The 15,572-nt window shown below is 36.9% G+C and overlaps 1 protein-coding gene across 43 annotated transcripts in view; it reads left to right on the top strand.

Moving 5' to 3' along the window:
- CLASP2 (cytoplasmic linker associated protein 2) overlaps window positions 1–15,572 on the top strand; it is a 175,042-nt gene that overhangs the window by 55,276 nt on the left and 104,194 nt on the right. For 22 of the 43 annotated variants that reach the window (XM_026496670.4, XM_044383243.3, XM_057315836.1 and 19 more), the window contains 2 exons: window positions 11,385–11,464; window positions 13,610–13,702. In XM_026496670.4, the coding sequence (XP_026352455.1) occupies window positions 11,385–11,464; window positions 13,610–13,702 (173 nt within the window). Of the gene's footprint in view, window positions 1–11,381; window positions 11,465–13,609; window positions 13,703–15,572 lie in introns of all 43 variants that reach the window. The other 21 variants (XM_026496664.4, XM_057315838.1, XM_057315835.1 and 18 more) reach the window with 1 other exon arrangement.

Here is a 15,572-nt window from a genome sequence, read left to right as displayed (position 1 = left end):
CACCATTCATTATATTGTTTTGTATACCTTTTCTCTTACTAGTATTTTACCTGGAGCATTTCCCCATTGTCTTAAATTATTAATTGAAAACTATTCATAGGTAAATAATATCCAGGTTGCTTTCAGTATTTTTTGCTGTTATAAACAATTCCATTATCCTTTTACGTATATCTTTTTTTTTTAAAGATTTTATTTATTTATTCGACAGAGATAGAGACAGCCAGCGAGAGAGGGAACACAAGCAGGGGGAGTGGGAGAGGAAGAAGCAGGCCCATAGCGGAGGAGCCTGATGTGGGGCTCCATCCCAGAACGCCGGGATCACGCCCTGAGCCGAAGCCACACGCCTAACCGCTGTGCCACCCAGGCACCCCTTATGTATATCTTTTAGCACATCTCCTCCAATCATTTCCTTGGAATAAATTTCTCAAGTTTACTGAATCAAAAGATACAGGGATCTCTGATATTCTTTCAGTTTAGCATAGTGTCCTCCAGGAAGGTTATAAGCCAAATTCAATTCCGAATAAATTAATTCTATTTTATGTTGCATTAAAATCTGTCCCTTTGTAACTTCAAAAAGAAGATGAATTATTTGTTAACATGATACTTTGAAATACTTGAAGGTTGGGTTACCCTCTCTTTATAACTACTCTGCTTTCTAGACTAGACACTTTCTTTCTCGTAAGTTTATATGGAATAATGGGGATTCAGTCTAAACATTTCATTTGCTACTTGTAGGCATATAATATACAGATAGGTATGATTGGTTTCTAATTGAAGGAATATGGTAGTTGGGGGGTTTATATATATTAGTTGAATAAGCCCATCGCAGTCCACTGTGTTTAGCAAGTGTTTTTTTCAGGTAGGATTATCAAAATAAAAATAAAGTGAACTTCTTCGGAATCCTGACTGAATCTACTTTTGAAGTTTGGGAGTTTAATTTACTTTTCCTGGCGATATATGTCAAGATGAAAGAGATGCCTGCTATTTTTAGCAAAGTATCCTATCCAATTAATTAAAGCCAATAGGACCTGTGTTTAATCTTTAGTGTGTGTTAGTTTTTCGTTGTTCTTTGGCTCCCCATGCCAACCTGTTCTACTCATATTGTAATTTTGTGGCCTTTAAGTCAGGGAGAATCAAAAAAAGGATTGTGGGTTACTCCATTCCGATATATTATTGCTATAGAAATCCATATTATGTGGGTCTCAAAAGTGTTACCTTTGTGCTTTACTAATTAGAATAAGGATAAAATGAATTCCCTTAAATAGTTATTTTCTGAATAACATTTGTAATTTCATAATAGGAATTAAGGTAAACACGTTTTCTTTTCTTTCAGCTTAATTGTCTAGAATACAATTGCTGAAGGTACCTGATTGTTTAAAATACTTATATTTCTAGAGTATTTTAGGTAATAATTTTTTTTAAAAATGTTTGAGTGTTCTCACGTATATTCTGTCATTTAAATCAAAACCCCTAGAGTTAGGTACTTTATTATCCTAACTTTACTGATGAGCAAACTAAGGTTTGGAGAAGTTAACTTGCATAGGGTCATGCATCTAATAAGTGCGGTAAGCACAGAAAGTACTTTGCTATTCTGCCACCCACACTAATCTCACCGAGTAAATAAGTGTTCTTCGAGATCCTTTAGCTCTGAGATTATAACCTACAGTATTGATCCCTCCCATCCATAAATCAGTTGTTTTAAAGCTTAACTAGTACGATTCTCTGCAAAATAGAGTATTTGGAAATAAAGAAAACCTGAAATTTTTCATTATTAATAGAAATGTTTTTTAGTATTTTTTTGTTGAATTCATCCTCCTGTGCCAATAATTTTGGCTGCTATGCTTTTTAAAATACAGAGATTGAATTAGATAATAATATAATTGTTATTGTTTGTAATTTGTACCAGATTTAGAGGTTAGTCATTTTTTACTGAGGCTTGTATGTAATCATGGAGACATGTCGCTGGCTAAACCATTAGTTCTCAAAAGTTCTGTTGTTCTCTCTCACTTGCTCATTCATTCAAGTAGACAGCATTTTCTCTCTGTTTCCATCTAATATCAAAGACTACTTTGAAATAGTTTTAATTCTTATAATTAAGTAGCTACCACCTTTTCAAATTCAGGAGTACTTAGTCATCTTTTTGATATATTTTACTTCATTTATGTCTGACCTGAGGTTTTATTAAGAATGTCCAATTATCTGTTTTCCATGCTAATCATTCCCATTTTTCCCCCTCATGCAAACAACAAAGTTGATTTTTTTTTTCTTGAAAAGGAAAGGGGGCACTTGGGTGGCTCAGTCAGCTAAGCATCTGCCTTTGGCTCAGGTCATGATCCCAGGGTCCTGGGATCAAGCCCAGCATTGGTCTTGGACAGGGAGGGAAATCCTCAAGTGGACTCCCCACTGAGCGCAGAGGCCAACACAGGGCTCAATCCCAGGACCCTGAGATCATGACCTGAGTCAAAATCAAGAGTCGGACACTCAACTGCCTGAGATACCCAGGCTCCCCTGGTGCTGTCTATCTTAACTTTAGTTTTAAGGTAAATATGATTCAAGTAATTCAACAGGTTTAGCCTAATAGTATCTTGCCTCTCTAATCCTGTTGCTCTCTAGTAACTGGTATTAAGTTTGACATGTATCCTTCCACATTTTGCTCCATGTTCATTTATGTAGGTACTCAGATTAGATTTTATGTTTGCCCATTTTAAACACACTAGTAAACACTTTGCAACTTGCTTTTTTTTCACAGAACACTCATCCTTCAACATCAAGACTGACACAGCTCTCACATCCTTTTAATAGCCATGCAGTATTCTCCATTATTTGATGTACCATGATGTAATGAACTGTTTACAAGTCAGGGTCATTCAGGTTGTCTACAACTTTATGCCATTACAGAGAATGCCAGTCTCCATATACTTACTATATTTGGACGTTCTGGTGCTTCTCATCTGTGGAATAGATTCCTCCCAATGTTCAGTTAAAGATTGGGTGTATTTTTAATTTTAATACAGGCATTATTTTACCCTTTCCAGTATTGAATGTAACAGCCTCATTAATTATTGTCATTTTGATAGGTGAAAAATGGTGCTTTGTTTTAATTGGCATTTTTCCATCCACCTATCCATGTGACCAGCAGCTAGCAAATGTTTTCTGAAAGATTTTAGCATGTTTCTGCTTTTGTGACTTCTGGAAAACGTCAGTGAACAAAAACAAAGACCATGCCTTCCTGGAGTTTTTATTCTGTTGAGGTTCAGACTATTTATATTCATTAATGAAGTTAGCATATCCTCTTCCGCAAATTACATGTTGTTGTTATTTACCCATCTTTTAATTGGGCTGTTTTGTCTTCTCATCAGTCTGTTACAGTTTTTTAAATATTCAGATCTTTTATTCTTTTGTTAAAAGTGATAAATATTTCCTCAGTGTCTCCTTTGTGGCATTTTACATTAAAACTTAAAAATTTTTGTTGTGGTAGGTAAAATTCTGTTCCATTCTTTTGACTTCAAATTTCCTGTCCTGAATAAAAAGGACTATTGTCCAGTCCCAAGGCTATGCAAATGTTTTCCAGTTTATTCTAAAACATTATTTTACATTTAATTTGTTCAATATATCTGGAATTTATTTTTGTATAAAGTGACATTATATCACTTTTAATTTATGTTCTTAATTAATTCGCATAGCGAACTAAGTCCATGCAATTGAAGAAAACATTCTTTACTTCTTTGAATGAATACTATTGTATGTATTTCAGTTATTTTCTGTAGTTCCTTATTTTCCAGATCTATCTCTCTACCTACTCTAGCTTTATAGTGAGTGGTTTCCCAAACTTTTTATTAAGAAAAATTTTGAGCATGTAGCCAAGTTGATAATGCAGTGAACACTCATCACCTGGAATGAATAATTAGTGTTTGCCCTATTTGTTTTAACTCTCTATATAAACATATTCCCACACATATTCTTTCTTTTTTTTAATCTCAGTGGTTGGAAAGTAAGTTGTAGACATTATTACATTCCAGCCATAAATATTTAATATGCTCCTCCTAAGACTTAAAGGTATGCTGCATTATATCCATAATATCATATGCAAGAAGATTTCATAATATTATGTATAAAACAATCACATTACCAATTTTTATACCCATAACATTGATACATTTTTTGAAGAGTCTAGGCCAGTTGTCTTAGATTGTCTGGGTTTGTTCTGGATTTGTCTGATTTCTTTGTGATGTTATTTAACTTGTTCCTTCTAGCCCTTTTATTTTTTGTAAATTCTTTTTGTTTGTTTAAGATTTTATTCATTTGTCAGAGAGAGAGATCGAGAGCACAAGCAGGGGGAGGAGCAGGCAGAGGGAGAGGGAGAAGCAGGCTCCCTGCTGAGCAAGGACCCTGATGTGGGCCTTGATCCCAGGACTCCAAGATCATGACCTGAGCCAAAGGCAAACACTTAACTGACTGAGTCACCCAGACGTCCCTATTTTTTGTAAATTCTTAAACTGTATACTCACGTCCTTTTAAGCCATTCCATTATATATTCAAATTTCCTAAAGTATCCTAAGAATTTTTTTGTAACAAGTGATTCTTTGAGGCCAGGAAGAATTTTTAGTTTCTTCATTCAAGAATGCCCTCTTCTGTTGGTATAGTGAAATGGCAGCTTCTTGACTAAATGATACGGGGCGGGATGGGAGTGGGGGAGGAACGGGGGGGGGGGGGAGTTTCTACTTCTAATTCTGTGATAACAATTTCACTAGAGCCCTCATCTTCCCTTTCTTCCTTTCCTTTATCCACCAAGCTTCAAAGGGATACCTCTTCTTTCTAAGTGCTACTTACCTTGGGGGAATCTTAGTAGAGGTCCATGTTCCATCACTACCAGGATCTTCGTCCTCCGTACAGTTTCCTCTGATTTTTCTCTCTGGTGAGGACTCTGTAGTTGACGTTGCTAGACTTGGATGTTCCTATTTCCCCATTTACTTGTAAATTGAAGTTTGAAGTGTTATTAGTCATCTCTTAGTTGTATTATAAGTATGTGCTGTGGGTAGTTTTATTTGCTCTTTTTGGTCTCGGGTTTTTGGAGTATGTAGTTGAATATTTGATTTGCATTTGGATAACTACCATCTCCCATGGGAATAAAAATGTCTACTATAAGTTTTAATATTTAGTAAAGAAATGCCTTTTTTTCTTGATAAACCATTATCTCAGCATTTTGTTGAATTTTAGGACATTATTATTTTAATAGTTTCTACTTTCACCATTGATCTGAATCACTTCTTTGTCATGTATCAAAGTGTCATATATTTGTGGGCCATTTTTGAAGGCTCTATTTTGTTCATTTTATTAATTGGTCTGTTCCTGCACTAAAACCTAGTTGTCATAATTAGCTTTGTAAATCTTGATAGCTGGTAGGACAGGTACTTCCTCCCCCAAATTCATCTGTTTGTTCCTAATGTCTTTTGTTGATTGGTATCTTTGTGATTCTGTCCACATTATTTCTTTAAATGTTATATTCACGTATGTTTTGTAGTCTGTAACTGGACTATATCTGTAGTGCTAAATCTAATATTTGTTACCTGAGACTCTTAGTTCATAATGGTTTGCCTTGTGTATTTGAACTTTGTGAACTCATTGCTCGAAGGGAGTTCTTCTGGGCCTAAATTGGGGATCGTAGAAGCTTTTCTTCAGAGATTTATTCCTGCTCAAAACTGGGGAATCACCAGTCAAGGACCCCTCCAGCCTTTCCCAGGTCTTGTCTCAACTCAAGAATTCCAGGTTACTCCTCCCCACCTGTGGGCTGGGGAATCCACTCTTGGATGGGAAGACTTGCAGTCACATTGTGGAAGGAGCTTTCAAGAATGTGAGGAATTGTTACAGCTATGTTTGCAAACAATCTATTGCAATTTGTCCTCTGCCCACAATAATTCACATGCCTTTCACATACAAGATACCCTCACAGACATTTCTCAGAAGTTTCAACTCATTTATAGCATCAGGTTCAAAGTCCATGATCTTGTAGTCTGCATCACATCACATCACATGCAAGGGTTCTCTGGTGTGGCTGCTCTCCATCCAGAGGCCTGTGAACTAAAAAGACATCTTACTGGCACCCCACATGCTCAGTATACAATGGTGGTATCAGGACAGAGTATCCAGAATAGACATTCCATTCAAGAAGGGGAGGAATAGGGGTGCCTGGGTGGCTCAGTCCGTTAAGCGCTAGCCTTTGGCTCAGGTCATGATCCCAGATTCTTGCATCAAGCTCCTTGCTCATTGGGAATCCTACTTCTCCCTCTACCTGCCGCTCCCCCTGCTTGTTTTAACTCTCTGTATAAATATATTCCCACACATTTTTTTTCTAATCTCAGCAGTTGGAAAGTTAGTTGTAGACATTATCACATTCCAGCCATAAATATTTAATATGCTCCTCCTAAGATTGGCCCTCTCTCTCTCTGACAAATAAATAAATAAAATCTTTTAAAAAAATAAAATAAAAAGAAGGGGAGGAACAGGAAGTTCACTGACAGCAATTTTCAAATCCAATAGAAACCTGTTGTCCGGTTCCCTTACTTGAGAAATGGAAAGTGTTTCTTTGATGAAGATTTCATTCTCTCTGGGTGTGGTTCTCTAAACAATTGTTTTCCTCTGTTTTGGTTCTGCACCGGTCTCTGGGCTCGGCCTCCTGAAATATTTCCTTCTTTGGCATAAAAATCTTGTGTTGCTGCTACGTATCTTTTCCAACCCTACTTGAAAGAAGGCTCTTCTGTTAAACTGTATCTGTCTTTTGATAGCACTCTTAGAAGCACTGGTAATGGTCTTGTTGGTTAACTCACTTTAAAAATTATGGGTTTTATATGAATTTTATTGGGGTTTAAGCCATATTTACCCCCTGTTGTTTATCATTTATTTTTCTCTTTAGGGCTTGACTCTTCATTGTAGCATGAGAAGAACCTGCGCCTTTTCACCTGAGACTTGTTCTCCTTGTTCCTATATCTGAAACATACTGCTTTACCCTTTGTCTCATTCACCTTTTTATCCAGCACTTCATCTTATTAGTTGTTAAGGAATAAGTAGAATGAAGTTTTCTCTTTATACTTAAACCTTTAAGTAATATTTAGGAATTTCTGTAAGTGCCTACCCTAGTCAGTCTAGCATACTAGAAACCATGCTATCTCATGAACACCAGAAGCCTCTAATCTGCACCTCCACCACCAGCCCCCCATCCCCCACCTAAGTGAATACTAGTTTAGGGTGATTTCTGGAGCAGGGATCAGCAAACTAGGCCACATGCCACATCCAGCCAACTGTCTGTTTTTGGTTTATGCATGAGCTTGGAATGTTTTTTTTTACATTTTTAAATGATTAAAAATATTCAAAAGAAGAATAATATTGTGTGACATGTGAAAACTATATGAAATTCAAATTTTAGTGTCCATAAATAGAGATTTATTGGAATACAGCCTTGCTCATTCATTTACATGTTGTCTGTGGCTGCTTTCACGCTACAGTGGCAGAGCTGAGTAATTGCAGCAGAAACCATATGGCCCACAAAGTCTAAAATACCTACTATCTGGCCCATTACAGAAAAAATTTGCTGACCTCTGTTTTAGAGTAGTTAGACAACTGAGCAAAGCTGTTTTTGTGTTTTGCCCATTAATATCTTCTGGTGTGATTGTTAACCCGGTTATATTTAAAAGACCTTTAGTCAAGTTGGAATCCAGCATTGCTCATCCCTTCAGCCCTGCAGCCTCTACTTGTGCTTCTGCTCTCAAACTTACTTTATTTAAATATATCTCTGCTTTGTGTATACTCTCACTGTCCTTTTCTTGCAGTAGTATTTGACATTAGAGCCCATCACTTCTTTTGACTCTCTGCCTGTGGTATTCATTCTCCTTCCTGGTGCTAAAAGTATTTTACAGTATTTTTTAGGTGAACTTTAAAGCTGTTTCAGAAAATGGAATAATGCTTGTAAGAATGAACAGTTTATTCAGCAGATTATTCCCCTATGCAGAGATCCCTTTTCTACTTTTGTTGGCCACAAAATCAAAACCAAGGGGAGGGGAAACATTAGGCAAACTAGGATTGTAAAAAAGGTTTACTTGTAGTACATATAAGAGATAAGCCAGGCCAGGTTCAGCATGTCCTGTCTTTACATACCCAATACTCTCCCATTAGCAGCAGCTGTGCTTATACAAAATGATTCTCAAAGGTAAGAGTGAGATAAATTAGGGTCAGCTATTTAAAACCATGCAAGTTCTTGTGAAATTTGGTAATGCCCATGTTCAGGTTTAGAGACCTAATTGTCAAATCTGAGCTGATCATAAGGCTGCATTTAGTGGTATTTGTAGCCTTTTGTCTCTGCAGCTTTTGCAGGACTTTAAAAGCCATTTAATTTCTATTCCCCCACTTACCCTCCCCACTAGGTTATTTGTCCCTATTCATAAGACATAACTGGATAATAAAACTAAGGCATTATGATCAGAGTGAATTGTGACTTTTAAAAGTTAGACCTTCCTGTGTGTGTTCTTAGTCAATGGCACATTTTTCTGGCTTTATTTGGGATTTGTTCAGGTGCTCTGCATTCCCTTGAAGGTGTTTGACATTGTGTTTTGGCTGGTGGGTTAATGTGTTGGAGTTAACCTCTTCTACATTTGATACCTTTTGTAAACTGCCTGTGAGCTGTAGTAACTCTTCATACTGATCTCGCCTTCACTTTTCCATTCCTCTGTAACGTTTTCTGTCTTCCACACTTGAGCCCACTGAAGTTGTTGATTGGCTCTGCTCTGGTACATTTGCACAGGTCTCCTCCAGCAGTGGCCTCCTCCAGGAGCCACTTGTTCTCAAAACTTGCCTAGTGGTTCCTCTGGTTACTGTAACAAAGTAATTTGCAAGAAGTGGTATATAAGTGAACAGACTATATTTAATGAATGTGTAAAGAAAGCTGTTCTATGAAAACTGAGTTGAATGTTTAAGAACTACTTGGTAAGAAGAAGTCCCTAAAGAAATTTCTCTTCAGTGGCCTGGGCTGGGCAAGACAACTGCAAAAGATTGGGAAGAAATTGTAAAAATCTAGGCTTCTGCTTTCCTGTCAGGGAACCCGTTGTCAAAAACAATGAAACGCAGGGGCGCCTGGCCAGCTCAGTCAGAAGAGAGAGCTACTGTTGATCTTGGGGTCATGGGTTCAAGCCCCACAGTGGGTGTAGAGATTACAAAACAAAAACTTTTTTAAAAAAATGAAACCCATATTAAGAGATTGGTAAATGAATGTAGTATAAGATGTTAAGATAATGTGGTTAGGTATCTTATTTTTTGTTTCTTTGCTTAAACTGATTATTTTCAATTAATCTGTTATTAGTACTGATCATGGGGATAGGATCGAGAGTTTTATTGTTAATGTATTTTTTATAATATTTAGGGAATAACTAATTTATTTACTATTGTAAATGAATTTCCTACAGCAAGCATGCATTCATGCCTCTCTTAGTTTACTAAATTGTCATTGCTTTTAATTTGGAGTTTTATATTGTCTTATAATTTTGTTACACTGTGGTCCATCTCTTATTGCTGTTAAAACTCACAAAAAAGATGATCTTCAAAGGTTTTTGTTTGTTTTTTTAGGATGAGGAGCTTCTTACATACCTTTGGAGATCTTTAGGTTTTTTTTTTATTAGGATGATGTTAATTTTTTAAATCCAGTTTTGAAAATAATATTTCCTTTGGTAGATGATAGACCTAATTGGGGAGATACTATTACTTTAAAAAGTTAATTATCCTTAGGATATGCATCTTGTGTGGTTGAAATCCATTTCAGTGTGTTAAATTATTACCATGAAGCAATAAATATATAGAGTTAGAAACTAAGTACTACCTGTATCAGCCAGGGTTCAGTCAGGAGACAGAAACCACAGGAGCGCCCAGGTGGCTTAGTTGGTTAAGCATCTAACTCTTGGTTTCTGGCTCAGGTCATGATCTCAGATTGTGAGATCTGCCAGGCATCCAGCTCCGTGCTCAGCATGGAGTCTCCTTGAGATTCTCTGCCCCTCCCCCAGCCCATGCGTGCACATGCGCACCCAGGCACGCCCACTTTTAAAATAAATAAATCTTTAAAAATAACTGTTGTGGGGTTTTTTTAAATGTTTTATTTATTTATTTATTTATTTATTTATTTATTTATTTAAGAGACAGAGCACAAGTTGGGGGAGGGGCAGAGGGAGAGGGAGAGGGAGAGAATCCCAAGCAGACCCCCGTTGAGCTCAGAGCCCTACACAGGCTCTGTCCCACAACCCTGAGACCATGACCTAAGCTGAAATCAAGAGTTGGATGCTCAACCAACTGAGCCATCCAGGCTCCCCAACAGTTATTTTTACTGAGAGAATTTAATATGAAGAACTGTTAAATGGGTATAGTGGATTAAAAATGCAAAAAGAGAAACTAAAGTGTCATGGAGGTATCAGTTACAGTCAACAGCTCCTATTCCTAGAGCTGGGGGAACAAAATGAGAGGGTTAAAATTATTAAAACTTAGAGGTGGGGCCCTGCAGAGCTATGGCTCAGACCTCTGTGAGGGAGTACTAGCTGGCTGGTGTCTCTGATGGGCGCTGTGAGGGTTAAAGAAACCGCAACAGGAATCAGGTGCTTCTAACTGAAAGGAGCCTCCTGCCAGAGTTGCTAGAGTTTTAAAGACAAGAACAGGAAGCTAGAAGGACTACATCCCTTCTTCTGTCAACTTCCATCTTTCCAGCCACCCCCGTTAACAGAGTTTAACAGGAAACCATTAGAATCAGCAAAAAAATGGATTGCTCAGTCCTAGCTAGGCCCAGCATCCCTGAATATAAAAGAGTGGATTTGGACCTGAAAGACAGTAGCTTAATTACTGGCTCTTAAGCAGCTACTGCCTATTAAGTTTACTTTTTTATTGTCTCTGTTCAGTAAAGGAAGATTTGTTTGCATATTCAAATGTAATTTCCAGCCCATTTCTTTCACCTTTGCTTTCCTGAGCACTGCAGCATAAATGGATCCTCTGCTCTGTTGTTCACCATCATTTATTGACATTTAGTGTCATTTAAAATTGCCATTTACCTTTTTAAATGATTATCTTTTTACCTGTATTTCTTGTGTACTTGCTGTTGCATTGAATAAGGATAGGAGGGCTCTGTTCTTATAGTTTGAACGTTATGATTAGCCTACCGTAGTACTTTATAGAGAGTTAATCAACTATTGCTATGGACCTTGACTTTTCTGAAAGATGGTGATTTTTTTTAATGCTGTCTTCTAAAATGGAATGTCTCAAAATTATGCCTTTGTTGATATCAAAAGAGTTATTTTTTCATATTTTTTGGTGCTAACATGCTTAAAAATAAACTTTAAAAAAACAAATTTTCTTTTGATTAGCAGGTGCTTCTAAAGAAGGAGGTGCTGGAGCAGTTGATGAAGATGATTTTATAAAAGCTTTTACTGATGTCCCTTCTGTTCAGGTAAGGATACCAGTAAAGTGGCACTCCCCATGAATATTGTTTGTGTACCTGTTCATATAATTATTTTTGTCCCTTTTAAAAATTCTTTTTTTTCCTTAAATGACTATGTAAGTAAAATACTTGGCTTATTATTACCAAGTTGTTATTTGTTGGTACAATTAGATTTTCAATTGATTTTTCTCTGAGGCTAAAATAGAATCTTATGGATTATGATTATGACATTGCAATGTTCAGCTACATCCACTTTTTCTAAGTTGTTTGTGATACATTGTTCTTTTTTTTGGTTTCCTTTTGTTTTGTTTTTACCTTCTGCCTTTTTGTCCCCTTTATCTCTGTCTCCTTTACAGGAGTACCTTTCTCTGCCTGGCTGTTGAATATTGGAATTTCTTAGGGGTCAGTTGTGGGCCCTCCCTTCTCCACTTTCTAAGTCATTTCCTTCAAACCATGGCTTCAGCTCCTGCCTTTACATAGATGATGCATCTCTCTTGAGTGCCAAAATAATTTCTCCACTGATTGTTTACCTGACGCTTCCTTATAGATGTCTCAGAGGCATCTCCGACTCAGCCTGTCTGAAATGGGGCTCATGATCTTCCTCTTACACATCTGTGCTTCATCAAAGTCAGAAATCTAGGACTTATTCTGCATCACATTACTAACTTAGTAGTAGTCACACTTCTTTTGCTTATATTATCGCCTAAAAGAATGTTTGAAAAGTTGTGTACCGTTTCACCAAAGTAAATTTTTTACTTTTTTCTTTTGTTGGGGAAGGGGGAGCCTTCGCTGTATTCCAGAGCAGTGTATCATAATAAGACTCAGAGTGGCAGAGGAGCCTGCCTGCCTTCTGAAATTGGGCAGAAGGACTGTTGTGTGGCTCAGAATGCTCCAGCAGTCATTCTCTAACAGAATGTTATCGTGACCCCCTCCTACCTCCTCACCTTGTCTCATGGCCTGCTCCCCTTTGTACTGTTGTGTGTTGGGGGGTGGGTATTTCAAGTAAAAGGAAATTAATGGCTGTTGAAAGTGAAAGACTCTTTTGATGAAGGTATCTGTTTGATATCACTTGGATGGTATCATCAGGACCTCCTTTCTCTCCATCTCTCACTTCTGGATTCCTCCGCATGGTCTTCCCTCATGGTCAGCAACATGGCTGCAACTGTTTGAGCCTTACACCTTCACTGCCCTCTGCCTCTTTTCTGAATGATCCTGTAAAATTTGGAGAGTCCTTCTGATTGAACTGATTTAGATCACATGTCCACCTTTGAATCTTTGTGATGTGGAAAAATAATGTGCACCAGTTGATTATGTTTGGGTCATTCTTCCCCTGGCTCCCTTTGCACTTTTTACTACTGTGCTTTGGCCTTCTTTCAGTTTCCTTCTGTCACAGAGCCTTTGCATGTGCTGTTCACTCTAGGGAAGGCTAATCTCCCTACTTTGCCTGATGTCATTCACCTCATCCTTTGGTCTCAGTTCAAGCTTTACTCTTAACTAGTTCACACCTCCTATATAGACTTTCATGGAACTGTAATTCTCTTTGGCAGTACTTCTTATTTGCAATTTTATATCATTTGAATAATTTTTTTCTCTCCCTGACTGGATTATAAGCTCCCTAAGGCAAAGACCATGCCTCTGTTTTTGCTCACATGATATCCTTCATGCCTAGCATCGTGCATCCCTGTTATGTGAATATTTAAGTGAGTGAAAGGATAATGGTGTTTTGGCAAACAGTTGGCTCCTGAGGAAACAAAGCACGTAGCTATCCTGGCTACAGTGTTGGGGAGCCAACCTAAACCATGTCCTTTTGCAATAGTGTATATGAATGTGGTATGTATATACCTGAAGTCATTTTGAGAAATTAGGCCTATTATTGGTTCTTAAAATATTTGCATCATGTTTTTAAATGAGAAAGCTTTTTAAAAGTATATCTGAAGTTAGTCATGAGCAGAGAAGTAGCACAAGGGTAACAGGTAAGGAAGACAGATTAAAGCATTTTACTTTATTGTCCATAATGTATATCTATTTTCCATTAATAACAGTGCTAGAATGGGAAATAACCTTATTACTTGAAAGATTACTATAAACATTGGGGCATAGTTTTGATACTGCTTCTGACAAGAAATATTAATGTTATAACTTTGTATCTTTAAGATCTATTCTAGTCGAGAACTTGAAGAAACATTAAATAAAATCAGGGAAATATTATCAGATGACAAACACGACTGGGATCAGCGTGCCAATGCAGTAAGTTTTTTATTTTTTATCTTGTTATCCTCCTCCTTTTTTTTTTAATGTTCCAAAAACATGGAAATTCAGTAACATTACTACATGGTATTTGCTTATGAAATAGAGCATATGAAAGCTAACATCTCTTTCTGGAAAACACTTTAAGGTAATAGGAATTTTCTGAGTTAGGATAAGTTTTTATTGTTTCTGCTGATAGGTGGAGCCTGTCTCGCTCATTTGTTAATCTCTCCACATGTGCTACTTATTGACTGACCAAGAAAGTGTGAGCTTCACTGATGTCTGGGTGATGGCTTTGTATGGGGTGTACATAGTTGTTCATCAGTAGGCAGCGTTCTCAGTTCTTACAAGGTTTTCCCGTAAAGCAGGTCACTTTGCCCACATGCTCGATAGTTTCATAGTATTGACATCAATTGACAACAAAATATCTGTCTGGCTTTTTTTCATTATTTTCTCAATGTATGTCTCCAAATACGATGAATATTTTTTCACCCATGATTTAAAAAGAAAAAAGTCTCCTATCCTTGAGTTAATATTTTATCCTAAATTCCTTGATAAAATATTTGATAAATACTTTTAAAATAATTACTACATTGATAAAGGACTGTATATTTTAAAATTTGTTTATTTGTCAAATTTATATCTGAGTTTCCAAATGAGTACCTCAGTGTCCTCAAGAAGCCAGAGAAAGGGTTCCATTTTTTTTTTTTTAAGATTTTATTTATTTATTTGACAGAGAGTGAGAGAGAGAGAGAGAGAGAGAGAGCACACGAGCAAGGGCAGAGGGAAAGGAAGAAGACTCCCCTGCTGAGCAGGGAGCCCGGCGCAGTACTTGATCCCAGGACGCTGGGATCCTGACCTGAGCCAAACGCAGATGCTTAATCGACTGAGCCACCCAGGCGCCCCAGAGGGTTCCATTTGAAGACTTCTGCTCTGAGAGTTCTCAGTCTCCATTTTGATTAATAAGTCATATATGACCCTTTGAAAATTACCCTTTATAATGCTACAAACAAAAGATTTTTCAGCTTCTAATAGGAAGTTTTCATATTTTAAGGTATTGAACTATTTTAACAAAATAGCGTTGCTGCCTATTTGCTAAATATGATTCATTATTCTGTCTTCAGTTCTGAGATTAGTCTGAGATAGATAGACCTCTGTCATAGGTAATCTCTGGAGAAATATGACAAATTAAATGTTGTCAATATAACATTTGTACGTAAGAGTTTTTTGTTGGGGTGCCTGGCTGGCTCATTCAGTAGAACATGCAACTCTTGATCTTGGGGTCAGGAGTCCAGCGGGTTGTGAGTTCAAGCCCCGTGTTGTGTGTAGAGATTTTTTTTTTTTTTTAAATGAGTTTTTTGCTTTACTTTCGAAATAGCCCTTTTGGAAACACAGATGGTCTTTTAATTTTTTTAATTAGAAAAGTGACATGGGCTCATTGCAATGAGTGAAATAGTACAGAAGATTATAAGGAACAAGTTAATAGTTTACTCCCTATTAAGGAAACAAATGTTTTCATTTTGGAGTATATGTTCTTCTACATATATGTATGATAAGATAGACACAGTTTTTTTTCTCCCACTTCTCCTATAAAAATAAATGAGATCATACTTACATTAATAACTTGTTTTCATTCACTTTCTTTCATAAATTTTACACCCATTCAGTACAATTGCTATAGATGCCAGGCATATAGTAGTTGCTCAGATATTTATTGAATGCAAATCAATATATGCATCTATTTCTTAGTTAAAAGATGATACCATGTAATTTATTAAACCATTTCCCATTTGATGGACTTATAGTTTTTTATTTTTTGCTGTTTCGACAATATTGCAATAAATATCCCCGTGCACATTTATAACAATGG

Source organism: Ursus arctos, unplaced genomic scaffold (genome assembly GCF_023065955.2).
Source record: "Ursus arctos isolate Adak ecotype North America unplaced genomic scaffold, UrsArc2.0 scaffold_20, whole genome shotgun sequence".
In the NCBI taxonomy this organism is placed as follows: domain Eukaryota; kingdom Metazoa; phylum Chordata; class Mammalia; order Carnivora; family Ursidae; genus Ursus; species Ursus arctos.
The sequence above is the reverse complement of the archived record's forward strand: the minus strand, read 5'-3'. Positions and strand labels throughout refer to the sequence as shown.